This window comes from Castor canadensis, chromosome 9, assembly GCF_047511655.1.
Source record: "Castor canadensis chromosome 9, mCasCan1.hap1v2, whole genome shotgun sequence".
NCBI lineage: Eukaryota > Metazoa > Chordata > Mammalia > Rodentia > Castoridae > Castor > Castor canadensis.
Window position 1 is genome coordinate 13007939 of NC_133394.1, and position 27965 is coordinate 13035903.

The window sequence follows — 27965 nt, forward strand, 5'->3', positions numbered from 1 at the left end:
GTATTCGTTCTCTCCCTGCTTAGACCCCCTGCTCACAAACAGCCAGCACTGAAGAATAAAATTTTCTAATCAGTTTCACCCCTGTCCCAAATTTTTAAGAAATTCAACATGATTCATCCATTGGATCATATTGTCTTCATAGGAAAAAATTCTTTATTACAACTTTTTGGCTGATTTAATAATTTTTAAAAAAAAATACAAAGAAAGTAAAGGTCATTTCTTCCCACAAACACCAAATTTCAATGTGAAAAGTCCATATGGAGAAGTACAGAGAATTGCCCAGAAGAGTTCAAGGAGGTTAAAGCAATTTGTACTTTAATTTTCCTCCCAGTCCTGAAGCTCTGGTGAAGACAGCACAGTTACCTAATCTCTTATTGTCTGTGACTTGTAAATTACTTTAGAGACAAGGTTAGTCTCCTGTCCTCAATTAGTTTCACATTTTATGTTTATTGAAAAAAAGTACATTTAAAATTACCTTGACACTTGGGTCATCATTGAATTGAATTAACCTAACAAGACTCTTAAAGCTACTTTAAAAATATATGCCAAGAGAAATATTCTCTTCCTTATTCTTTATTTTAGTAGCCTATTTCGTATAAAATATTCTCTGAATATTAAGTAGATTGAGACTTAGATTTTTTTTTATCAAAAAATAAGATTAAATTCCCAGGACTAAATATAATGATTTACTTAATATTACCCAATAGTGGAAAGCCATATGAATTCTTGTTAACTTGAAGACAGAATATCACAAGATAGTCGTCTTTGCTTTTATAGTGACATTTTAGTTTTATTCTAATGGGTAACAGTAGTATAACCACAAAACCATTGCTTCTTGTATTTAGAAATATCTTTTAGATAATTTATTTTCCAAAGTTTTATTAATAAGAGAAACTTGGACTGGATGGATTAAATAATTTAATGGAGAGCACAGAGAGACCTATTAAAATGTTCACCTGCATATCAAGTTTGCACGTGTTGCTGCATTTAGAGTTACTAATTTCTATTGTAAGGAAAGGTCATTAATTCTTTTCTTTCTCAGGATACTCTGACCACTTATATCAGTAACTCAGAGAAAGCAATGCATCATCAGTCAGTGCACAGGAGGATTTCATGCTTTATTGTGAAATTAGTTTAAATGTCCATTTGCGTATATATAACAGCTCACTTTTTTTAATGGGAAAAGTCTTTTCTGTTGATTGATGTATCAAGTAATGAATGTGTCATTATATATATTTATATTTATGGAACTCTAAAGCACAAGCTTCATTAGTATCAACAAAATACCATCATTCATGTGATACCCTGTCTTACCTGTTTAACAATGAAGGAAATGAATGATAGAACCTCATTGTTCCTTAATTTAATTAGAACAATGATAATGTATTCAGAAGTTTAGAATGAGAATAGAATTTGAATTCCATGGAGATGTTACCAGGCTTTCATTTGACAGTGCTATCATTAAAATAGAACAGAATAAGTAAGTCAAAGAACAGCAGATAAACTCAATGGGAAATCGGGATCAGAATCCTAGGTCAATTAACTATAAAATTAGGCTAATACAAAAGCAGGCATGCAAAGGAAATATATGTGTTGTCTTGAGGTACTAATTAGCAGAGTTTTTTTTTCCCCATGGTTCAGTGATTGGACCTCACAGTGATGAAATTTACTTCCTGAAATGGTACAACTTAGGCAGGTATATTAAAATTGATTGAAGTGTCCAATTCACATGTTCATTTTTCAGTTGACTGAAGTCTGTGTCTTCTTTGAGTTCTTCCAAAATTTGGTTTGATAAACACATTCTCATTGCTCTGTAGAGGATTATAGGGAGAAAATATAAAACAGTAGTACAAGACATAACTACGTTGGAATACAACAAGAAAATTATTGCATGAAATAAATTTCAGGATTCTATGTTCTTAGAATTGAGAATTATCTTGAACATAATTAATAAGAAATAAAAAGAATCTTCTTAGAGATTAGCTATATTGAAGTTTTGGGGTCTTTTTTGCAAAAAACAAAAAAGAATATTTTATAAAAGCTATTCTAGAAGCCATAGGTAAGGAGTAAATATAGTGTTTCTGTTCCTGTTTTCTTCAGATGAGAAGTTAACAGAGAAGTGTGTAGAAGCAGGATATACTGTGAAGGCGGTATGTAAACAAGTTGACGTGCATACATGTTCCAGTTTAAGGCAAGCTCCCAATTCAGGTTTTTTTAAGAATATAGTTTTTCTTTTTTGTATGAAGTCTGCACAGAAAGTTATTCCTGAATTCTTCTCTGATGTTAGCATATGAATGAAGAGTACTGAGCTGATCTCCCTCATCACAGCTATGTCTCCACCGTCTTGGCTGGAAAGTTGGATTTATGCTATGTGCATGCTGAATTTATGTTTGTGCCCCAGAGAGTGCCTGGAAGGGATGGGGACAGCCTTTGCTCTTATGGAAGAAGAGCATTTTCCAGTCTTTTTCTATTTGGATACCATGAGAACTGTGTAACCCAAACATTCCCAGTGAGAAATGGGCTGGTGGAGTCACCTGTGACTGCCACAGTGGGCAGTCGACTCAGATTCACACTTTATTTCCAACCAAGAGCAGTCACGTGCAAGTTCAAGGGTGTCAAGACAGTTCATACCTGACTTCTTCCCTAACATCTCGAGGTCCTGTTGAGACAGCACAGTCACTCTCACCTCTTGCACCTTTCCTTTGTAGATTAGCTTGGAGCAATATTAGTTAAAGAAGAACCAATGTATCTTCAATAATTTTGTGTTTTCTGACATTTTCTGTGAGATGTGTCCAGATTTTATAACTCAGTTCACAAAGATACTCCTAAAAACTTCATTTGCACAGATATGGGGAAATGAAATGAGTCTAAAGTTTGGTCTGCCTGATTTTCCTTGGCCCTTCCATTTATGTGAGACTTGAGCAGAGCATCAGAGCGTTAATCCTGTGATTGTGGAATGCACGTGGTTCTTGGGTCCATGTATTCTGTCCTTTTGTATGGCTTTGCTTACTTTGCCTTTCTGCTAGCCTTTCCTGCCCTGGGTGACATCCATCTATTTTTTTAAGGTTTCTAGAAACCTTTGCTACATGTCCCTATACCTTCACCATCTTAAAACTGTTCACTGAAATGAGCTCTTCTGAGTTCTCCATCAGAATCTGAGCTCCAAAAGGACAGAAACACACTGGTACCTGTAATGTGAGTGTGGTGCTCAGCCCACAGTGAGCAGTTAAAGCATGTGTGTTGCACTTAACTGAATTAAATTTATAGGACTTTTTTTTGCAGTGCTAAGGATCAAACCCAGGACTTTGTGTATGCCAGGCAAGTGCTCCACCACTGAGCTACATCTCAGCTGGCCAGTCCTTCTGCTTCAGTGTCCTGAGTAGCTAGGATTATTACTATGGCTTGTACTGCCATATATATGTCTTTTACAGGGACATTTAAATCCACTATGGTGTATTAATTGCTTTAAACTTCATAGTACCACAGAGAGGTATGAAATTGTATTGAAAATGTCAGAGGAGCTGGGTGCTGGTGGCTCATGCCTCTAATCCTAGCTACTTGGGAGGCTGAGAGGTATGAAGCCCTAAGTTCAAATCCTTAAAGACTCAATTTGTTACAAGAATAAATAAGTCGCTCAGAGTGTATAGAAATTTATGTAACAAAAATTAGGATTTGGGTGGTAATTAATCCATTCAAAAAAACTGAATAATGACAAGACAAACAATAAATGAAGTAAATCTGGTATCTGACTCAAAGCTTTTATTGTTTAAATATTTTCATATTGAGTTTTATTGTTCCTTTTAGTTGAGAGTTATGACTGTCTTTCATTTTATATAGCAGAATTTTCCTAGACTAAGGAGTTAGGTAACAAGCATTGTTAAGTTTTTAAAAAAATTCATTGGATAATCTAATGAGTTAAATCCTGTAGATAAACTAGGTGGATCTTTAATACTTTATTTTTCATTACATCAAGCTTTAGAAAACCTAGAAAATTCTTTCAAGTTAAATATTTGGTTCAGAGATAAAATTAGAATCTGGAAGTTTCTAGGACCTAAGCTCTTTCATGATGTTGGATAATTGTGGAAAAAACTTCAATTTGATTTTGTAGAATTAGATCCCTTTTGATGATCATTCAAACTCATTCCAGAAATTTGTTCTTGGTGGACATTTCTTCAAATAAATGTGCCTTGGGCTTGCACTTTAGGCATAGTTTCCTGTGAACTACACTCTCTCCTTGTGAGGTTATACCAGACACCACACCAAATTATTTACATACAGTTGGCTAAGAATTTAGGGAAACAGTAGAGGCAAGAGCACCTGCTACTCAAAAATCTTTTAGGAATTGTTTTTATGCTGCCTGGGAGGTTCCCAGCATTGTTGGAGTTTACATTTTCCCTCTAAGAGAAGACTAATACCTGTTTGTTTGTTTTTTCTTTTTTAAACATAAAATCTCCCACTTATAAAGACTGGCAATCAATTCTCTTTTTAAAAGATAGTAGGTGTGCCACTGCTGACCTTATTTATTTTTTTGCACTGTCCAAAGTCACTTATTGTAATAGTAATCTGGAAGACAGAAGTTGCATCAATTTGGGCAGAAAGACTATCCAGAAAAAAAAACACATAAGATGAATCAATCTTCCTGGCTCAATGCTGATCTCAATGAAGAAAATGCACCTGGAGCCCTCCACCTGTGTATCCTACTGGGCACAGCAGTGAGAACAGGGGTCCAGTGACTGACCAGCTGTGCAATGGAGGTCATTTAGGAATGGAGCCTCAAGTACTGATGGCAGCTAACAGGTAGGAGCCCTTACTAGAGCCAAGAGAAGTTTTAATACTTTCCTTATGTGTTGTAACTGATTTAATTCTCATTAAACTGTAAGGTTGACAATACTGTTAACTTTATATTAAAGGAAGTACGATAGCTTGCTCAAGGTTACACAGCTAGTAAGTGTTGGGACGTGGATTTGCATCCAATCTGGCTCCACATCTGGAAATATACCCATTGTAGGGCTTCCTAGATACATAATTTTGCATTTTGGGAAATAAGACGTAAATACACCATGGAGCATTATCAGACATAAAGAACAATGAAAGTGTCATTTGTGGGAAAATGAATGCAACTGGAGAGCACCATGTTAAGTGAAATAAACCAGGTTCAGAAAGATAAATAATGGTTGTTTTCTCTCATATGTGGAATCTAGATCTAAGAAATAAAAAAGGAAATGAACATACAAGCAGGGCTATTTGGGAGGAGGAACAGTGGGAGGTGGAAAGGGAAAAGAATGGGTGAGGGAGACAGAATATGGTCAAAATGCAATGCAGACACATAAGAAAAGGTCAGACTGAACTTATTTAAAAAATTTGATAGTTTAAAAGAGGGGTTGAGGTGAGGGATGGTAAGAAAGAATATAGAGGGGTGAATGTGACCAAGATACATCAATTCATATACACTAATAAAATAATATTTTAAAAGAACTTATTTTTCTCTTTGCTTATAGCATTTGTTTCTACTTTTTAAAAAAGTAAGCTAAAGGCAGTTCCAACATTAAAAAAAAAGGAAACAAAACCAATCATGAAATAAAATATAAGTGAATCCTAATTGGTTATCCTTCACCACTAACTCATTTCCCTTCCCAAAAGGCAAAGGACAATACAATTAGAAGCACCTACCTGGAAGTCCTGTTTCAACAGAACTTAAAGGCACATCCGTGTCTTGCAGGGTGGGAGGTTGGATGTCTACTGGACGTTTCTGTGAATAAACACCAGAAAAATATCAGCTCCACAATTTTTTAAAGTGAAGACATTAAAAGTTAAAATGCTTCAGAAAAAAAAAATTTTCTAAAGCTTTTTTTGTTGAGTTGAAATTCACATCATAGAAGGTTTTTTGTTAAAGAAAAAGTTGCTGTTTCATAGGTATTTCTAAACCCTGACTTAAATTTAACATTTGCATTTCTAAATAGGATTTGGTATTCAACAGGTGCAACCTTAACCCTGCCACAATGAAAAGTGAAAATGGAAAACCAAGGGCTGTGACTTATCAGTTATGTTGGCCAGAGCCAAATTGTTTTGTGTACATGTATATACACAATATATACATATATTATATAATATAATTTTTAAGTATATAAATATAGAAATCACCTGATAGACGAAGTTAAGAGAACAAAGAAACTTCATATAGATTTTCTGTTGTTCTTGTTGCACAGCCCCACTGCTATAGTGTGGTTACTCTTCTAAACAAGTTTTTAAAGAGCACGTAGATTGTGATGATGGTCTATAAGTTTTAAGAGTTTAGGAGGAGAAGATGGATGAAACCCGGCTATACCAAACTCACGTGACTAGGCACTTGGGATGTAGGATTCCAGACCCAGTGACACATGACACACACACACACCTACACACATGGATGTCGTGTCTTTTATTTTGCTTTTTTTTTTTTTTTGGTGGTACCTGGGTTTGAACTCAGGGTCTCAAGCTTCCTAGGCAGCCACTCTACCACTGAAACCATGCCTTTAGCCCTTTGGCTTTAATCATTTTTCAGGTGGGGTCTTGATGTTTTTGCTGGGGCTGACCTTGGAACTGTGCTCCTCCAATCTATGCCTCCTGCATAGCTAGGATTATATGCATGTACCATCACACTCAGTTTATTTGTCGTGGTGGAATCTTACTAATGTTTTCCCTGGGTTGGCTTCAAACCACAGTCCTCCTGATTTCTACCTCCTGATAGCTAGGATTACAGGCATGACCTAGTGTGCTTGGCCAGATGTTGTATCTTAGACATGTTAGATGGAAGTTTACATGCTTTGGAAAACTGTCACAGGGATTTAAAATAGCTTTAGTGATGAAAAAAATCACATGCTGAAAATTTATGGATGGACTTTGAAAAATTTGTTTCAGGAAATGGGAGAATGATAAAAGTAAAAGTTTAAAATATAGATATGTTTAAATATTTTGTGTGCAAATTAAGTAAATACTATAAGTGGAAATTTGACAATTTCATTTATATCCATCAAAATATACTAAGTCATATTAGACAAAACCTTTGGGAGTCTTTTATTGGGAGCATGTGGGAGATAGATTTCTTTTAAATTGGGGAAATGAGAAAATGGTAGAATAGATTCAGTGAATTTGTGACCAATTGAAAAAGATGGAGTTTTACACAGTGTTTTTCTCTTCGTATTTAACTTTATTCAGAAGAAAAAACCACCTAAAGTTGTTCACACCAGAACTTAAAGAAAAATTTGAAAGTGCATTCTCACCTTTGTTAGTTGGTTGATACAAGCATAAATTGCAAAGATAGTTCCAAAGATACCAGCCATCACTCCAAAAACAATGACTATTATCACTATAGGGGAAAAAAAGAGCAGAAAAATCACAAAAGTTTGAAATGAACTCTATCAGCTGAAAAATCAAACAGGTAAATTGAGGGTACTTTGCTTGTTTATAGAAAATATATTAGTACTGTATAGTTTTCTGCACATTTTATCTTTAAAAATTAGTGTTTTCACAGAAACTTTGTGGGAACTGGAACACAGAGGGATAAAATCTTTTATCCGTGGTCACACAGCTAGTTTAGTGACAGACCGAAGACCTCAGAGTTCTGACTCCAAGTCCAGTGTTTTTTATAGAAGTAATCATAGGTAAGCACTTTGTGGGTATCCTGCCATGATGGGGGAAAGTCTCAAACTCTCCCATACTTTGAACACTGTGAGAGAGGGGTAATATTTCCATGTTTCACACAGACCATAAATCTCAACTTTAGAAGGAAACTGGCATAGACAGTTTGCAGATGAGTATATGAAGTCTAGTGAGGCTGAGTCACTTAGCATAGGTCAAGCAACTAGTGAAAACAGAATTGTAACTGTTATCCAAACCACCCATATTCTAAGCTTGTGTTTCTATAGAATCCTCATGCACAGTCACTAATATAGCAACAAAAATATTTTTTAGTCTTTTACATGTTGGGAATGAAACAATTTAATTAAGTTAGAGGAGCTTCCCACAGTCATATGGGAAACACGTAGAAATGAGGAGCAGAAGCATAGATAAAATGGCACATTTACTCGGCTGGTTTATATCTAAAAGACCTATTCTTGACTTAGAAAGCAAAAGTAGCTTTGAAAATAGTAAGTTTCTCTCCCACTGGTGTTGTCTAGCCTTTTTAGCCCTCTTAGCTTAATCTGTGAGGTTCTGAGAAAGTTCTACCATCCATTTTTTTTTCTTGTGTGAAATGTGGACACAGGCCAAGTGTGAAGGGAGCCTTTGAAATGCAGAATAATAAATGTGAACATAAACGGCCTAACGCCAGATTGACAGCAACAGCTGAGGGGTGAGGAGTGACATCAATTATATCAGAGGTTGTAAAGATAGCCCCCAGGTGGGAGCAAAGAGCAGACATGAATCAAGATTGAGACATGAATGATCTGTATTTATTTTTATATGGTGCCAATTAATTGGGTGATTTTTCAAGTTCCTTCTATTCTTGACATTAGTGAAGAGGGAAGTTCAATTGTTTGATAAACTAAGAGACTTTTCTCATGTACCCATCATTGATTAGAAAGCTAAAATATTTAAGAAAAAATGATCAAGTTATGTGTTACAGTTTCAAAATGTTTACAAAATAAGAAATGATTCTTTTAAATTTGAGGATTTTTATTTACAACTTTGTGTGACTAAAGTTAATGGCACAAGGTCTTCTGTTTTAAAATAGGTATTTGAAACTTGCAAAATGTAATTTTAAGTGGAATGGTTATTGTTCCATAGCAAATATTAACATACCTGGTTCTGAGAAAATGTGTTCAAGTTGTTCTCTTGTTTCTAAAAAGACAGAATTTCAAAATAAGTCAGACTAAAAGGGAATGTCTAAAAAATCATTTTGGAATTAGATTGCTTACTGATTTTCTTTTTCTTAACCATGCTCTGGGAGATGCGGGCCAATTTTCAATATTAAGCTCATAAAATGTATTAGGACATGTGTTAGTCTAACCATTAGTAATTTCACAATTGACTTTTAACTACCCAACGAGTCTGCATGGCTGAGAAACGGGTGGACCACCTCATTAACTGAGAAAAGGGGTAAGAAAGTATTGGAAAAACCACATATCAACCCACAAGAAGCAGTTAATGTTTTTAAAGATGTGAAACTGATGAAAAGAAAGATGAGAACAGAGCCAAGACACCACACGCTCTAGTCCAACCCAGAGAGGGCTGATGTGGTTACCAACTTTCCAGGCTTATGCCACAGCCAGACCCTTGCTGTGTCTCATCTGAACTTTTGCCATTAGTCTCACTGGATTCACTGTCTGTAGAACTTTCTGGTAGAGCTGCCATAAGGTTCTGCCTTAACCTCAACCATCAGTTCACATCATAGGTTTCCGTGTTATCTCCACGTGCTCTTTATATCATAAAGTCCTTTTACTATCAGAGACACGGTTTTCTTGAATTTAATTATCACAAATAATATATCACACTATATTGTATCCTTTGATCAAGAACTTGGTTATACTTTGTTATTCTTCAGACGTTATGTACAAAGGTTTGTGGAAGTTTCTCTTCTTTTTCTTTGTGGAAGAATGTGCAGGCTTTGAGTTAAAACAGAGTGCCTCTTACTAGAGTGTGGTCTTAGACAAGTTAATTTCTCTGTGCTTTAGTATTATCATGGGGAAAATGAGGATTATAATAAATGCCTATGGCTCTAGACTCCTGTGAGGATGAATTAATTAATATGTGACAACACTTAGCATGATGGCTTGTGTGCTAAGCATTAATTATATAATACATGGCACTTAGCCACCGTGCAAGGCAAATGCTTTCCAGTGTGTTGCCATCCTGTTGGCCTCACATTGAAGTCACTTGAAGTGAGAAGATTATTTAATTGGACCCAGCAGTCTAATAATGAGTTCTAAACACTTAGCCTAACTTTCTCCATTAGGTCTCTGCTGTCCTTGAAACCCATTGCTACCATTTCTGTCATCGCACCTCTCAATGGTCTGTTGGTTCATCATCCTTGGCCACACCAAGTCTTCTATCAGGCTTAATTTTAAATCTGCAGTGTCTTTCCTAAGTGCCTATGAAAGACGTTCCCTTTTTCACTATCAGCCAGGTCTTGTAAGTCATCCTCTGTCTAGCAAGAGAGCAAATGTGACCTGCCCCTTATCTCAGCACCCAGCTTAGTGTAGGGCTATCACCTATGACACATCGCTGGATGCATGAGGCTCTGAGCTGTGCACTTTTGCATATGTCTTATTTAATCTTCAGAGGAACAACATATGCAAGTATTACTAGCATCATCTTAAAATTAGGGGGATGGAAGCCCTGCAAGGTAATTGACTTAGGCCTACAGCAGGGACAGGGCCACTTCAGGACTGAGCCACCTCTGTTTGTCACAGGCCCTGAGTTTTGGATCCTTGCATCTGGTCCACCATTTCATGGTCATGTTCATTTCCATGCTTTGTTAGACAGTTTTGATTTTTTTAAGTCATAGTATTATTATTGTTATTGAGTATTTCATAGGCAAGAGCAGCTCTGTAGCAGGGATGCATCTACATAACTTGTATTTCTCAGTGTTTGGCACAGTTTCCCTGCCTTGATTGGTTGGGTCCCATTGAATGAAACTGCATCTCAACCGGGACTCCAGACAAAGTATGAAAAAATAAGAACAAAGCTGGTTTCTCACCTGGGAAGGGAGGGTGTGGAGAAACAGCACTCACTGAGGTCTGACTGGAGGCAGCAAGACCTGTAGAAAATAGAAGTCCAGAGAGTGATCCAGAGTGATGGCACAAAGCATCAGTTAGGGATAATACACTACTCAGGTAGAATGGCTTATAAAAGAATTTGAAAGTAACTCTTTCTAAACACTAACCTGGTGATAAGGAGTTTGAGATTCAGAAACTATTAAGATTAAAATTACAGAAAGAAACATTTTCCTTAAGAATCAGCTAAGGTTAGCTGGGATGAAACTCAAGTCAGAGTCCCTGCCTTGTAATGAAACCCTGAGTTCGAGCCCCGGTGCCACCAAAATAAAAAAATAAAAAAGCATCAGCTAAAGTATTTAAAAATTATAAAAAAGGAAAGCAAATGAAGAAAAATAATCTTTATTTCTTACTACATGTTAGATATGTACTTTAGTTCAACTCCTAGAGAATGCAATATGGGTGCCCGTTGTATTTTTAAAGGCCAAAATCTAAGGGAATTATGTCTATGTATGAAAGTATTATGGAAACAGTTAGCAAAAAAACTAGAAATAACCAAGAAATATTAAAGACTTAAAGCAATTTAACAAAAACCTGTCATCGGCCTAAGGCTCAGGTCCACAGGAATAAAACTGGAGAAGGCCTTTGGCGTTTTCTCTCTCCTTATCACTCCCATTCTTCACATCGCCCTTGTACGGCTGGCCTGTAATCCTCCACTCCTGCTTTACAGTCTTTGGCTCAGTTAGCTCATTTGCATTCAGGTCACACATCTGTAATCCTCATGGACACCAAACGGGCTTTTCTGAAACATCGACCTTGTTTCTAAGACCCCCGGTGTGGCTTGTTATGAAAATTGCTAGCACTAAGTAGTGCTTTGAACATAAAAGATGTCAATGCAACATCACTATCTGTGAGCATTTGATCAGATTCTTACAGGGAGAGAATGAGGCAAGTTTCCACAGAAATAAGAAGTCACAGAATGAGAGCCATTCTGTGTACACTGAAAAAACCATGTTGACAAAGAACCAATAAAATATGGCTGACATTTCAATAGCAAGCACATGCTTTTACAACTGGAAGAAAAAAATCTAAAAGTGGAAAAATTGCGTGAAACGTAAAGTTCACAAGTATTAAAGTATTTGAAGTTTAACCTTGGCTGTCTAAGAGTTTTCACTATGACTATAAATTTGCCCCCTCCTCCTGGTTTCTTAGCCGTCCATCAGGACGTAGGGATTAGGACATCAGTCAAAGTTCGATGGAATTCCATTAGGGAAGTGTGTTCATTGCATGGGACCTCACACCACTTTATTTGTGAACACATATAAGGCCCTGCATAATTCAGCCCCTACTACCTTCCTGTTTCATTCTTTGATGCTCTGCCCTTTGTTCTAGGAACTCCAAATGTCCAGCCACACTACACATCAAATTCATCACCTTCTTCCATGTGCAAACCTTTGTGTTAGCTCTTCCCTTCACCTGAAATAGTTCCCTTTCTATCTTTGCCTAAATGTCTGATTTCCAGGTCTCAATTCAATGCCACTTCCCTGGGGAAGTCTTCTCTTGTCGCTTCTAATTAGATTTAGGACAAAAGCACCAAGAAGTTCCCCCAGTCCCCAAAGCTTAGGGTAGTGTGGTACAGGCCCAATAAAATCTTAGTATTGACTCTTTAGAATCCAGATGTACATTTCTTAGGCATACATGTCTTCCATGTTTATTTATTCATTCATTTACAGGAAAGAAGAACCTTCTGTAAATGAATGAACCATGAAAAAAATAACTCATTGAAAAATGAAAATTCATGGTTTTTCCTTTCAAGGAAACTCTAACTCAGTTGAGCAAGGCAAGAATTTACTCCCATGAAGTATTTTAGGTTGATGGTGGAGTGGTAGCACAAGAGAGAGTGGTCAATTCTACTTGATGGGGGAGTTGATGGAGAGACCTAAGGGGTAGCCTTTGAATTAATCTTGAAGGAAGTCTAGAATTTCACCAGGCAGACTGTGAAGGCAGTTAGGTACAGAGTCCACAGTGTCAGCAATGTCCTAGAACTGGAGACATCATTGGAGGTGGGGAACTGTGAGAAGAGAGGAAAGGAGAAGGGGACAAACAGCAGAGGGAAAGGCTGAAGAGTCAGTGAGCACCACACACTGTGGACCAGGCTATCCTGAAGGGTGGGCAAAGCCAATGAAGGGTTTGAGCCATATTTCCCCTGGGGACAATCACTGCCAGTAGCATGGAAGATGGTGAGGGAAACAGAACATGCCAGAGATCTGCATGAGAGCACCCCTTTCCCCACAGTCAAAAGTTGCCTGGATATGCAACTCTTGGCAAAAAGACACCCCTCCTTATAGAGGGTCCTTATCACTCGTTGACATAACTTTTGGTGAAGAAGGCATACAGTCAGAGGACTTGCAGGGATAGAAAACTATAGCAATTTACAAAAAGACACAGCAAAGACCCAGCAACAGTGCATAGCATCTCTTAAAACTAGCACTTTATGCTTTTAGGTTTAAACAAAGAGGGGGGTGAAAAGAGTAGTTAAAATTTATAAGCCAAGTATATCTAACTTTTTGGTATCAAAATGAGAAAATAGATCAGGAGAGACAGTGCATTAAAATGCTTTAAAATGGGTTTTAAACGTTATCAAAACAATGTTAACCCTCTAACAAACTGGTAGGCTTCCTCCACTAGTAGCTTCCTCACAGAAATAAAAAGAGCATTGAGTAAACAATGTCTCCAGAAGAAGTACAAGCTAAAGCCCCAAAGATCCAAACTCCACCCAAGTTTCTAGAGCAAGGCTCATACTCTAACAAAGGCTTTAAAATTTGTCCTGCACTAACACTGAGATTCCTTCTCACCCCAGCCGGAATGGCTTTCATCAAGCAAGCAAACAACAAATGCTGGCAAGGAGGAGGGGAAGAGAAGGAGTCACTGTACACTGTTGGTGGGAATGGGAATCTCTGCGGTCAGTATGGAGGCCCCTCTCAAAACTAAAACTAGAAGTACCACATGATCCTGCTTTACCACTCACAGGCATTTTTCCAAAGGAATGCAAGTCAGCACACAATAGAGACACCTGCACATCCTTGTTTACGGCAGCACTATTCAAAACATCCAAGCTATGGAATCAGCCTAGGTGCACAACAACCAATGAATAGATAGAGAAAAATGTGGTATATATACACAGTGGAGTATTATTCAGCCATAAAGAAGAATGAAATTATGTCATTGGCAAGAAAATGGGTCACCATGTTGAGAGAGATAAGCCAAACTCAGAAAGACAAATATTGCATATTTGCAATAATCTGATATGATTATAAAATGGGGACTATTTGGGGTGGGGGAACCAGCAGGAGTAGGAAGGGGGAAGAAAGAGAGTGATGGGGGGGTGAATGTGATTGAAGTACATTTTATATATATATATGTGTGTGTGTGTGTGTGTGTGTGTGGTATGTGTGTGTGTATGAAAATAGCATAAGAAAACCCACAAAAATATCAAAGTGGGGGAAGAGGGAGGAGAGATAAGAAGTAATAATAGAATTTGATCAAAGTCTACTATAAGCATCATGTAAATATCACATTAAAACCCACTTGTACAGTTAATTTACACTATTAAAAAGTTTGTCCTACCTCTGAACACACTGCTTATCTTTCTAATCTACACCCCCTCCTCCCTTCCTTCTATCTATCCAGTGAGGTGCTAAACCAAGGTCAGAACTTGAAGACTTCTAATAAGACAAGACATTGTCTACAGGAGCACAGTCCTTGAGGCAATTCCTAAAACTTGCATACACTTTATCCAAGTCCCACCTGAGCACGACATGTTCTGTGTGTGCCTTGCAAAACCTGACTGGTGGCCAAAGTGATTTTGACATTGAAATTTGCCACTTATCTTCCTAGAAGAATCTGCTTTAATTCTCTAGATTTATTTGCTTTGCTACAATTTCTTATGATAGTCACCTAAGTCAGCAGAGTAAGGAAATGCGTACATAAATGCCCTAAAGATGGTTCGGTATAAGTTTTTGATACAATTTCCTCAACAATCTAATAACATAGCTGACCTGTAAGACGATCTTGCCTGACTTTCAATGTTACTTTTCTTGGCAGTGTGGGGGGTTGAAACCAGGCCATGTGCTTGCCAGACAGGTGCTCTACCACTTGAGCCATTCCACCAGAGCTCTGGATGAGATCTTGTCAGCAAGACTTCCTTGATATTAACTGGTAAGCATTGGGTGAATTGTATACAAGAAAGGGCAACTAATGCTTTGAGATTCCTGGACATACTAAGAGTTAGAATTTTAGTAATGATCACATAGTCTTTATTTTACAATTTATTGCATTACTTGGATGGTATTTCTAAGCCCTCAGTAACAAAGTCACTAAGAGAAGCTGTGTGGCTCTAGCAATAGTAACATAAAAGTCATTTCATTTTCTTCCTTTCTTCTTTGTCTCTTTTGTTTTCATTTGACGGTACTGGGGTTGAACTCAGGGCCTTGCACTTGCTAGGCCAGGGCTCTAGCTACCAGATCTTTTTGCTTTGGTTATTTTTGAAATAGGGTCTCACTTTGTGCTTAAGCCAACCCGGACCACAGTCCTCCTATCTGTGCTTCCCTACATAGCTGAGATGACACCCGTGAATTACAACATCCAGTTGAGATGGGGTCTCCCAACTGTTTACCAGGGCTGGCCTCAAACTACAATCCTCCTGATCTCGGCCTCTCAGTAACTTGAGCCAGTGTGCCTTGTCTGGAGAGTCATTTTCTTAACCCTTCGTCTTAATGTCCTGACTTGACCTGAAAGTTTCCACCTCACCCTCCGAGTGAAGCATATTTTTCTTGAAGTCTGGTGGAAGATGTGCCTAGTACATGGCTACCCAGAACGGAGGGGCCTTGTGCTAGCACTACACCTTTTCCTTAGGTGCACTGGGCTTTGGGACCCTTACTCTCAAGCACTTACCCCATGCCTACTTGCAAAAGAGTCACTGGATGGTGATTGAAGGATGGGGGATTGAAGGATGGGTAGATTAGGTGGAAATATGGAAGAAGGAGGATTAAGATAAAGAAATAGCAGGGGGATTAAAATATGGAGAAAAGAGAGTATAACATCCATTGATATAGAGAGGTGAAGAGGCAGCTCACAGGCAAAGGTCTGCAAACTTTTGAGATTGACAAGAAGCCAATGAGTGAACAAAAAGGTAGTCTTGGTCAATGGGCCAAGTCTCAAACACTTAGTCCAAAATTTATTTTTCAGTTACTGGTCGCTGCAGTCGAGTCATACTAGTTATGGTACTAGTTATGGTACTAGTTATGGTACATTGAAGAGCTCCATAGATGTGACCTGAGCCAAATTGTAAAATTGTGAGTTTGGGAAGGGTGGAATGAATTGGCCTACTTTATGGAAATGTTAATATTCCAAATATGCAATGCAAATATTATGTACTTATGAATGAAAATGGAAAAGTAAGACCTATTGAAACTGTTCCAGGAATGGAGGGAGGATAAAGGAGAATGATGGAGGGGGTGAATTCAACTATGATATATTGTAAGAACTTTGGTAAATGTCACAATGTTCCACCTAGTACAATAATAATAAGAAAAAGATTTTTAAAAATAAGTATGCATTCACCTGTATCTCTGAACATTTCTTCTCTTATTCTCACTGCTCTGAAATCACAGTTGCTCATGAAACCTTCTAGCCTATGAAGTCCCTGTGTTGGTGGAGGGAGCATGAGTGGGCTCCTGTCATTCTGTTCATCACACCAAGGTGGTGGGCCCTGAATACATTAGGGATACAACTAGGAATACTGAGCCACCTTCAGCCTTTGTTGTGTGCTCTGCCCACTATACCACATAGCTTTCTCAAACTGTTGGCATTTCTAACATGAAATGTTAAAAGAAAAATAGAAGGAAAGTGCCATGCCTAAAGTAGTTTTGCTCCAAGGCAACATGTCCACGGACTGAGCCCCTGTCACCATATGATAGTCAGCTCTGCAGCTGCAGGTTGGGTCTGGTTCCCTCCTGACTTCAGCTGATAGAAGGCTTATCTTGCAAGAGCAAACACATACCAGGAAACGCCTTAAGAAATTTTCAAGTCAGAAAATTAAGTTTTCTAAGCACTGCAGTTTTTTTGACATTTTGATTCTCATGAAAAATGATTCATAAATGTATTTATTAAAAGTTTGGGTAGCTAATTTATGGCAAACTGGGACAAAACCTCAAATACTACTATCTACCTTTTCTGTCACACCTTATTGTCTTTTCCAGAATGGACATATCAATGTCCTGTGCCAAAGGTGTTTGAAGATCATCTCCAGGTAACAACATTTTAAGGCCACCTATCAATTTTGCTCTTGAGCCAAAGGATTGCCAAGCTGAATCTAAGTCAGGTTGTAATAATTATAATGATATAGACATGTGCCCATATTGTCTGCTGTCACTCATTTTTTTTTCTTAGAAGGGTTTTAATAAGCCAAAGTACCAACCACAGTTAGAAAACAGAAACTTTCTAAAGAAGAAAGTGTTGCATGTGAGAACATTGGATCAGTTTTTGTGTAAACTCTTCAGTCAGTAACTCCTAACCAAGAGCATGGTCCATTAACTGGTGCCATCAGTGGGCCAGGTGCCAAGTGCAGGGACCCTGTTTCTGCTCATGTACAGATTGGCACCTCTGGCAGTCTTCATGCAGCCAGATGACCCCACTGCTGCATCCCCTAGGTTGGTTCTGAAATGCCTGGAAGGTGTGGCCCCAGGGGACAATAGCTCCCTTCAGGGAGCCCTGAATTTCATGAACTGGCTTGTTCTGCCCAGTGTCTGTTCACCCTCACTGTCTCTCACTATGCCTGAGGCAACAAGATAGAGAAAAAATTGGTCTGTAGTCCCTGCCACCCCATGTCCTTCACCACAGACTGGAGGCAAAGAGCATTTCCATCCACCAGCTCAGATAGGAGGGACATTAGTTGTCTGGGTCTGCTGTAGTCACCAAATGATCATAGGTGATTTCTGGGCCTCCATGTTTTAGCCTCTAATATGAGAGTAATGGAACAGGTGACTTCTAAGACACTCACCATTCCAAAACCATAGAGACCATAGGTCTGAGACAGTATTTGTAGTTAACACTTCTTGTGCGTTCCAGGTACCCAATCTTGCCATCTTCAAAACAAATGGCCTGACATGATATACTGATTATTATTTGTAGAGGAGAAAAACAAAGACCAGAAACCCTTCCTCAATTGCCCAAACTCACATAGCTGCCAAGTAACAAAGCTAGATTTTTAACTCAGATCTGTTGTGCCTGTATAAATATCTTCCAATGCCTACCTTGATCTATGCAGAATGAGAGCATCAACTAAAGTGTCTTTTCTTGTTTGGTTATTTTGTTGTTGTTGTTATTATTGATTGTTCTTTTGTTCTTTTTTGAGACAGGGTATTGCTCTGTAGTCGAGAATGGCCTTGAACTCTATCCTCCTGCTCCTGCCTCCACCTCCCAAGTGCTGAGATTATAGGGTGCTCTAACACACCAAGCATGAAGTAGGTTTTCCTAAGACTAGACTACATTCTCTTCAAATTGTAATACAATATCTTTCACTTACAGCACACTAGGGCTAACTGAAAAAATACAAAAAGAAAAATAAAACAAAACAAAAAAACAATTCCCTTTGTACATAACCTGAAGTAGAAAGGTTGTACTTCCAATAGAGTTTTAGGGTAACTGCAGTGACAAATCCAAGTTATGAAAGGGCAATGAACGATATTTCTTAACTGGACTCTCACTTTTTCCAGCCAAAAATATTCCAATCTAATTACTCCTGCCTACCAAAGAATTCTCAGAACAAAAGGGGATTTTAGGCATTTTAGATGTGCCAGCTTTAAGGTACTGGCATTTCTGTAGCCAAGCTCTACACATAAGAAGTTTGGGCTCAAGCAAGTTGGGCCAGATGAAAAGTATTTTAGTCAAAAATGAAAAGTTTAATCTGCAAATTTTCACACCACTGATAACTTCCTTTCACTGGTTGAACCATAAATAGCCACAAGCAAACTCTGGGTAGTTCCCATTCTCACTGGCATATCAGTTACCTGAGCTTATCCAGGTGCTGGTCTCGGATATGCTGCCATCAGTGACAGCAGCTGCTCCAGGTGAGACAGAAACTGTGGTTTCCTGGGTTGTTATGTCACTTTCATCTAGAATTGAGGCTATGGAACTTGGAACAGCTTTGGAAAACAATTGGAAATTAGCCAGAGTTGCTAAGAAATTAACACCCATTTGCCATCTTTTAAGTGTGGGCATTTCTTAGGGTTTTGTTTTAGAACTTGCTTCCCAAACACACACACACACACACACACACACACACACACACACACACACACACACACTTGATTCCACTTCCCAAGGGTAAGCACAACTGTATGTGAAGCAGACCAAGTTCAACTCTGGGTGGAAGCTGGCCTGACGTAGGCCTGAAGGCTCACAGTGCCCATCCACCACCATCTGGGAGCAGCTTCAAGGATCTCCATAGAAACTCAGCTCAGAAATCTTTAGTCTAAAACTAAGTTTCAAATTACAGGTTGGAATCCCTTAGCACAGTGGTTAGTAAACTTCTGCAAGGGATAGAAAGTAGATATTTCAGGCTTTGCAAGCCCTCGGTATTACCACTATTCATACATTATTTTAAATTCTTGTGTAACAGCAAACAAAACAATATGGAAACCAAAGCATAGATGAATGAAGAAGGCTACTTCTTGAGAATGGACAGTAGAATCCGAGTTCCATATATGTGTCCCAAGGGATTCTTCTTTTGATTTTTTTTAAGCAATTAAAAATGTTAAAACCATTTTTAACCCACAGGCTGTACAAAACCGGGTGGTGGGGTGGATTTGGCTGACAGGGTATAGTTTGCTGGGCCCCTTATTTGTATAACTAGAATCTCTTGGTATGGAACTCCATTGGTGGTACTTTTGAGGTCCCCTGAGACCATTGTAACATATAGTCAGGATGTGCATCCTAACACTAATGGGCTATGAAATAAGTTCAATGGGTTGTCCCTGGCATTAAAAAACAAACTTGCACAAAATAGAATACATCAAAGTGCATCACATAGATATTATTCTGCGGAAGTTTCCTGTGTGTGTGTGTGTGTACATGTGTGAGTGTGAGAGAGTGTGTGGGTGTGTGTGAGTGTGCAACAGTGTGTGAGTGTGTGTGTGTATTTGTGAGTATGTATAATGAGCTGCAGCGTGCATTCACTTCATCTCCATATACTTGGTTATGTTTTGAGGTTGCTATACCTTGTCATACCCTGTCAGGATGCTCAGCTGCCAGAAGACTGATGTGAATGATGGCCTATGACACACCTGAAATCCATTCATGGACTCCACAAGCCATTCCTTATTCAGCTTCCATGTGGTACTTAAAAGCAGCTAGAGTTTCAGTGTGTGCTGTGCTATTAAATGGTTTGGCAGTGCTGAGACTGAATGCTTCTAGAAACATAAAGTTACACAATCGGCTGATTACAAGTACTATAGATCTTTCAAAACACATGAGAGGATAAGACAGTACACATACCAGAAGAGTAGAAATAAGAAATCCTATAATGAAGTATGGAATAAAGATAACAGAAATAAGATGCAAAATGTCAGCTGTGAATTCGTAAAAGCATGTGGATTAAACTGCTGTCTTAAACAATGTAGACTTTAGTTTGAGGTTGAACAGATTGACTAAAAACAACAGATGCATGCCAAATCACAAAGAGCACAAAACAAAAAAGTGCAAACTGTGCAAAAAATGAGTAACGGTATATTAGTCAAATAAAAATAAACATAAAACTAAAAAGAAACCATGATGCTAATATTAGACATTAAAAAGAATGGAGAGGATTAGCTTATATTGTTAAAGGATATACACTACACAATGATTAGTAAGTAAATGCAGACCATTACAGCACCATACGAAACTTCACAATGAGGTATATAAACAAAAGAAATTAATTGACAGAAATACAATAGCAGTGAGGAATTTTAAGCTCTCTAACTATGACAGATCAAAAAGGCAAAAAAAAGAACCTGAAATATACCTGCTTTGTAATCACAAGCTATTGATTTATGCTTCTTTTGTTCTAATATATTGTTGAAGATAGACTTTGTCATGCCTTCCCACATTGCCATAAACACATGCTGCATTGCCTAACAAAGCGCTTTTGAGATCTGTACCTGGCAGAAAAGTTCAGGAAAGAAGGAAAGAGGTGCATTTTCTGTAATTTTTCTCCTAGCAAGATGCAATTTCAACGCTGTGATCTAACTTTAGATATAGTTGCACTGTTCCTGTTTTGAACTTTGTATTTCTTTTCTTTTATTTAGACTTTTAAATATAATCATGATGGGGAATGGCAACATCAAAGAGAAGTCCAAGATTTAAAAAAAATGTCTAGTCCATATAAAAATGAGCAAAACCCTAACCTAGAGTCATATAGTTCAAGGTAGCCCTTTAACTATATGGAAAAGGAAGACAGACCACCAACTTGCATGCAAGGCTTCACTATAGTGAAAACAAGCAGAACATTGACTGACGATGTTGCAAGAGTCCGAGGAGCCAAGCCCCTGCACATCACTCTGGGTGACAAAGAAAGTCATTACCGTGCACCCATCAAATGACAGAGTCCGGGGTGTAAGTGCCTGGTTTCAGACTAATCCAGTTATGGTCTATCTGGGATTGTGAATAATTAATCGCTCTGTACCTGTGCTTTGTCATTGCATCTTGGGAATAGCAACAGCATCTCCTGAGGGGTTACTGGCCAGATTAAATGAGTTACATGTAAATTTTTGTACAAATGGAAAGGCTGATCCTAAAATTCATAAGAAACTGTTAGAGACCAGATAGTCAAAACAATCCTGAAGAAGGACAAGGTTTGAAGACTCATGCTTCCTAGTCCAAATTTTAACATGAAACAACAGTAGTCAGAATTGTGGTATTGCCCTAAGGACAGACATATAGATCAATAGGATAGAATGGAGAATTCAGAATTATGTATCTATGATCCCTTGATTTTCAAGAAGGATGTCAAGACCATTCCGTGAGGATAGGGAAGTTATCTTCAACAAATGGTTCTGGAATGTCCACATGCAAAATGATGAAGTTTGACTTTTACCTCATGACATATGCAAATATTAACTCAAAATGGATCAAAAAAAAATCTAAATATGAGAGTTAAAACTGTAAAACTCTTTGGAAGAGAACATAGGGATAAATCTTCATGACATTGAATTTGGTAATTTATTTTTGAGATATTACATCAAAAGTATAGGCAATAAAATAGATAAATGAGACTTCATCAAAACAAAAAAATTATGCATTAGAGAACACTATCAAAAGTAAAAGGACAATCACAAAATGGGAAAATATTTGCAAATTGCATATCTGATAAGAGACTATATCCAGAACACAAAAAGAACTTTTATAACTCAATAAAAAGATTATAAAGTTTAATGAGAACAGGATTTGAACAGACATTTCTCCAAGGAATATATACAGGATACACATGGCCGACAACCATATGAAAAAATACTAGACCTCATTAGTCACTGGGAAAATGCAATGCCGTGCCTGTTAAAATGGCTAAACAGAGTCCCCACTTAGGATGAGTTGATTCAATGACTTTTCATGCTTATGATGTGTGAAAGCTATTGCCATTCACCCATTCTTTTTTTCACTTTCAGTAAAGCATTCAATAAATCAAATTGATATTCAACATAGGCTTTGTGTTAGATGATTTCGCTTGACTGTAGGCTACTTTAAGCATTGTGAATACACTTAAGAGAGTCTAGGCTAAGTTAGGTGAGATGTATTAAATGCATTTAAAATTTTTGTTCACAGTGCTAAGGATAGAACTCAGGGCCTTACATAAGCTAGGCAAGCACTCTACTACTGAGCTCCAACCCAGACTTTTTGCTTTTGCAACCGTGGGGATCAAACCAGGGCTTTGTGCATGCTAGGCACATACTCTACCACTGAGCTAATTCCTCAGCCCTTGGTTTTAAGACAAGACATAAACTGTCTAGATTTGTATATTGCCCTCTCTGTGTACCGGCTTTTGACCTTGGGCAAGTTTTTAAAACTTTTTGAACCTCTGTGTTTTCATCTGTGCATTGGAGATATCTACTCCACAAAGTTGTTTTCATAATAAAATGAAATAGCCCAGGTAAAAGGCTACTCGTGGTACCTTATACATACAAAGTATTTAGAAAGACTACTAGTATCTGCAAAGTCTCATTTTCCCATAATAGATATGTGGCATTCTAAAATATATGCTATAACCCTTTAAACCCAATACAAGAGAAGTCAAACCATCTCTTTACATATGGGTTTTGTGAAGTAGAGAACTATTTTCTTTATCAGTGGTTGCTTTTTTTTTTTTTTCTTTTTTTGTATCATTGGCTACACAGTGCCAAGGACTATAAGTGGCTTACAGGTAAAAGTATAAGAACTGCAAATGTAACTTTCATGGAAATTGTTAAGGAATATTAGCCAGTTATGGTCATAGGAGGTCAATTGTATGAAGAGCTATGCTTCTTGCAACAGGTCTCATTTTCAAATTAGACTGGAAGAAACACAGCTTGATTTCCTATGCACTTACTACCAGAGATCTGAAATTTTCTTCTCTGAGTCAAGTGAGTGCTTTTCATATTCTGTCTAGCTAAAGGCTTAAATGTAATAAAACCTTTGTAGAGTTATACATAGCTTGAGAGAAACTCAGCCTTTCTGCTTTGGAACCTTAAAACAAATTGCTGATTTTAAGACTGATCTTAAAATCATCCAGGAAGACAAGGCTGCAGAGGAGATGATGGTCGGACTCCACTGTATCTTCTCATGAGTGTGAGCATGGTGCAAGAAGACTGAGAGCAGGATATGTACAATGTTTTATGATTTGACAACTTAAAACATTTTGGGTGTCATTTACTGTTCTTGAGTCAGGAATGGAACAGAACACTACCTGATTCCCCAGAACCTTCAGACTTGTTTTTAGCAAGTACTTTGCTGATACTTTTAGTTACTGGAGGTGTAGCAGTTAGGGACTTAGGAGTAAGTCTTTGTATTCCAATAGAAAGGAGACCTATAAAAGACTGAAAAATGGGAAACTAACAATGGATTATCTCATATGTTCAATGTCACTTCCTGCTCTTTTCTCTACCAGATCCCTCAAATCAGTCCCAGCATACAAAGTAACCCAGCTCACTTGGAATTCTCTTATATTTCTTGATAATATAGAAAGAGATTGTGCTTGTTCAGTCTATTTTTTTAAAACATTTGAAACTTTTCCTAATCACATTATATGATTCTCTTTGCAGAAAATTTGGAAAGTATTAAATAGCAGGAGAAAAGTTATCCACAATCCCATCACCCAGAGATAATCCTGGGGTGTTTCTTTTCAGTATTTTATTTTTTGTGTAGTTCATTTGTCACAGACAACTCTACAGAGATGTACTTATTAAAGATGTAAATGTGACAATAATGGCTGGAAGTCTATTATATAAAAACATAGGTCCCACCTGTTGATGTGTATCTTAGATCACCAATGGTTGAAACTTCGAGGGCAGTGACTGATACACAACCTGTAAAGAAAAGTGAAGGAATTCCTTAAAAATGTACTTCCCGCAACCTGCAGAATAGGAGAAATTTTCACCAACTACTCATCTGACAGAAGGTTAAAAATCCAGACTATGTAAGAAACTCAAAAAGAATCAAGTAATTCAATTTAAAAATGGGCAAATGATCTGAATAGACACTTGTAGAAAAAAAATACAAATAGCTAAAAATATACATGAAAAAATGCTCAATATTGGTAGCCATGAGGAAAATGCAAACCAAAATGACAATGAGATACAATCTCACCCCAGATAGAATGGCGATTATTAAAAATAATAAGTAATAAGTAAATGCTGGAGAGAATGTGGAGTAACAGTAACTCTAACTGCAAATTAGTTCAGCTACTTGGAAAGAGTACAGAGTTTCTCCACACACTAAAACTAGGTCTTCCATACGGTTCCTCAGTCTTACTTCTGGGTATATATTCAAAGGAAATGAAATCAGTCCTGCATGGCTGTGCTTCCTGGACACTGCTCACAATAAGCAAAATACGGAATCAGCCTAGTGCCAAAAAGTAAAGAAAATGTGATGCATAATCATTACTCAGTCACACACCCAGGTTTGTTCCCTAGTCTTCATTATTAACAGAGTTGGTACCTATTTGAACAGTACTTTTATTATTCGTACTTACTCGTTTTGATAATGTTTGAGGCGTTGTGTGAGGTGCTGGTGTAAGTGCATTGTGGTCAATACTTTGTTTAGTCCTTCTGCAATTACTGTCTATGAGACAAGCATCAACGTTCCCCACATTGTACACACGATGGTGTTGAAGCAAAGGGGGGAGGTAATCTGCCTTAACGTTGCCCAGACTTTCAGATAAAGCAACCAGATTTGAATCCAGTTCTGTCCGTTCCTCACGTCTGTGCTCTTCATTGTTACTCTATTTTACCCCTGGGTGTCTGAGGATATGCTGATTCTTCTCTGTATTCTCCAGAATGCTCAGAAGACTCTTGATATTCCAGCTTGAGGTTATGGCTATGTCTATTGGCTAAACACCCTTCCAGTAACTGTCTGTTACAGTTTCTAACACAGAAACACTGCATCGGAGCGCATGCTACCCAGAACAGCTTTAGGAAGAGGCCAAAGATAAGATTAGTTTAATACAATTTAATAATACTTCTATGTAATTTTTTTATTGGATGAATTGTTTTAGATTTCTCCTCAAACCATGTAACACCTAAGCCAATGGCAGGGGTGTTTGTTCTTTGCTTTTCTTCCTGCGACCTTACACATCCACAGAGAAAGAAATGAACACTGCCCAGTGGTTTCAGAGTTCATTCTTGTGGCTCGTCCCTTTTGGGCAAAAGAAGTAGAAAACTATACTTTCTGAAAACTGAAGACCACATATCTACCATCACCTTCACTAATGGATCTTTAATTAAGAAATTAACCCCCTCATAACTCAAACAAAGCTACAAATTTACATGAAAATATTTCTCATATTTGATAAATTCTCTTAATCCCAGCTACAAATTAAAGCAAACTTCATGTACTAGAAAACTGTGACTCAGCCACAAATACTGGGCTCCCCGTGCCATTCGCCAAACACTGCCAGCTAATCCCCAATAAAATACACCTACCAGACTAGAATTTGAGATGTTATTCATTTATTCACTTGACAAGACAGAACTAAAACTGAGTTAGTGCACAATTTTAATCTATGAGTTCAGATCCAATGTAATAGCATCAAGCCAAAAACAAAACAAAACAAAACAAAAACCCTTTCACTTACCTGACAATAGTAGAGCTATTGTTATTTTCATATACATCCTGGGGTTATAAACTGGCTCACAGAGTCAATGCAAGAAAGCCACCAAGGAGAACAGGAGGCACATTCTCTACCAGTGTGTGCTGGTATCTTTCAGGCCCACCTTCCCCAGGCTGCTATCACTCGAGGGACATTGGGCGGCTTTTTAAATGATACCAAGTTGTTAAGTGCCTGTTATCAAAGATACAGGAATCCTGCTTCACTGGAGCCTTGAAAGTAGCAAGTAAAACCAGTCAAGAGACTGGCTGCTACGTGTTAAATTTACTTTGCATTAATTAAGGGGACAGGCAAGGTAGTAGCAGGAACCTCCCAACTGGACACAGAATCAGACTGCAGAGGTTGAGGTCAGGGTACCCACTGGGATGCTGTGGAATATGGAATTCTCATTCATAGCTGGAGGTCCTTGTGGTCTATAAAGAAAATAATTTCTTATAAGTGAAGTAAATGCAATTGAGAACTTTAATCATCATGAGTGCTCTGAGATGTGAGAAGACTCTAAAACTCATGACAAGTCAAACAGCAATGAAAGAGACACGAGACGGAAGAAATCTTTCACTGAAAATAGAATTTAAACCGAGTCCTTCCCTACACATCGGCAGACCCAATGACTGGTTTCTCTCCAACGCATCCTACTAAGTAAACCTGAGTTAATACTAAATAATAAATGTATACCCTCAAAAACAAAAAGGCAAGCCCAAACCATTGTCGTAAAGCCGGTTAAAATGAGAGGTGTGCAATCGGAGGAGGATTGATGCTAACAAAACCAACGTGGATCCTCGGCAGCCACCTGCGTGAGCGTAGGACACAGGGAAGCAATGGATGCTTTGCTCGAGTGGCTGGAATAGTCATCAGCTCTGACTGACCTGAGGATCCGAAGTGACTGTGAGTTAACACCGAGTTTAGCTTACCTCAGGTGACATGTTGACTCATCTTAGCCTATTAACTAAGGGCGAAACCTGGTGGTTTCTCAGTGGAAATGGGTCAAAGCCCAGCATCACGCCCCGCGTGTGTGGAAGTAGAGCTGCACAGTGCCCTCTAGTGGCACCTCCGCAGGATAGAAGGAAAAATGCGAGCCCTGAAAATGGAACAGAAAAACACTGCAAGTGGAATTACACTTTGCCCTTTCAGGCATTTCTCAGTCTTCTTTATAATCTCACTAAAACACCTGTTCAGGATTTAAAATAGAATCCTACCTGTAAGATGCATGATGCAAATGTGTTGAGAATTTTGAATGTGTGCTTAAAGTAAAGCAAATACTTTTGAGACATTTGATCAAACCTAACAACCTCATCACTTATCGTGGTCCTATATCTCCTTGGGTTAATTTTTTCTTATTGTCATTGCATGGGTCATTGCTAGTATACAGTGATATGGTCAAGGAAAAAGATAAAAATGTGATGCTGGAAACGTGAAAAGTCACCTTGGATTGATTAACACAGACCAACATCTTGCCTGCTTTGGGACAGGGAGCCAACCACTCTTTTTTTACCAATTATTTGCTAACTCTTTTAGGCTCAGGTTATTTCTGAAGATGGTTTCCTGCTAGTCTGATCTGCCAGTGAAGGAGTCTTCTTTTTATGTTTTGTATGGAGGATCAAGGAACAGGGAAAGGACAGGAAAGTTGAATATACTATAGTTTTTTAAAGGTCATTGTTGACTCCAGTATCTAAGCATTATAGTTTGGTTTTTATTTTATTTGTTTTTATATGCTAAAGTGTGCATAACATAATATTTGCCATCTTAACAGTCTCTAAGTGCACTGTTCAATGACAGTAAGTCCATTCACAGTGTTGAACACCAGCAGTTTTGTAACATTTTTGATGGTTTGCCACATTTCTCTGCTTCTACTAATTTTTTCCTGTATTTGGGTGTTAGCC

At 38.0% G+C, this 27965-nt stretch overlaps 1 protein-coding gene across 2 annotated transcripts; it reads right to left on the reverse strand.

The window, feature by feature from the left end:
• Window positions 1–293: 293 nt before the first annotated feature.
• Gypa (glycophorin A (MNS blood group)) lies at window positions 294–27163 on the reverse strand. Of its 2 annotated transcripts, XM_020174680.2 has the most exons (9): window positions 26997–27163; window positions 26053–26498; window positions 24224–24286; window positions 18761–18895; window positions 10676–10735; window positions 8779–8817; window positions 7260–7345; window positions 5671–5749; window positions 294–1811 (listed from the first exon to the last, which is right to left on the reverse strand). In XM_020174680.2, exons 2-9 carry the CDS (start codon window positions 26087–26089, stop codon window positions 1804–1806), a joined length of 507 nt encoding a protein of 168 aa, XP_020030269.1. In that variant the 5' UTR covers window positions 26090–26498; window positions 26997–27163; the 3' UTR covers window positions 294–1803. The 2 variants fall into 2 exon arrangements, with proteins under 2 accessions (XP_020030269.1, XP_020030270.1); XM_020174681.2 differs by lacking the exon at window positions 18761–18895 and having other exon boundaries at window positions 26997–27148.
• Window positions 27164–27965: the final 802 nt, after the last annotated feature.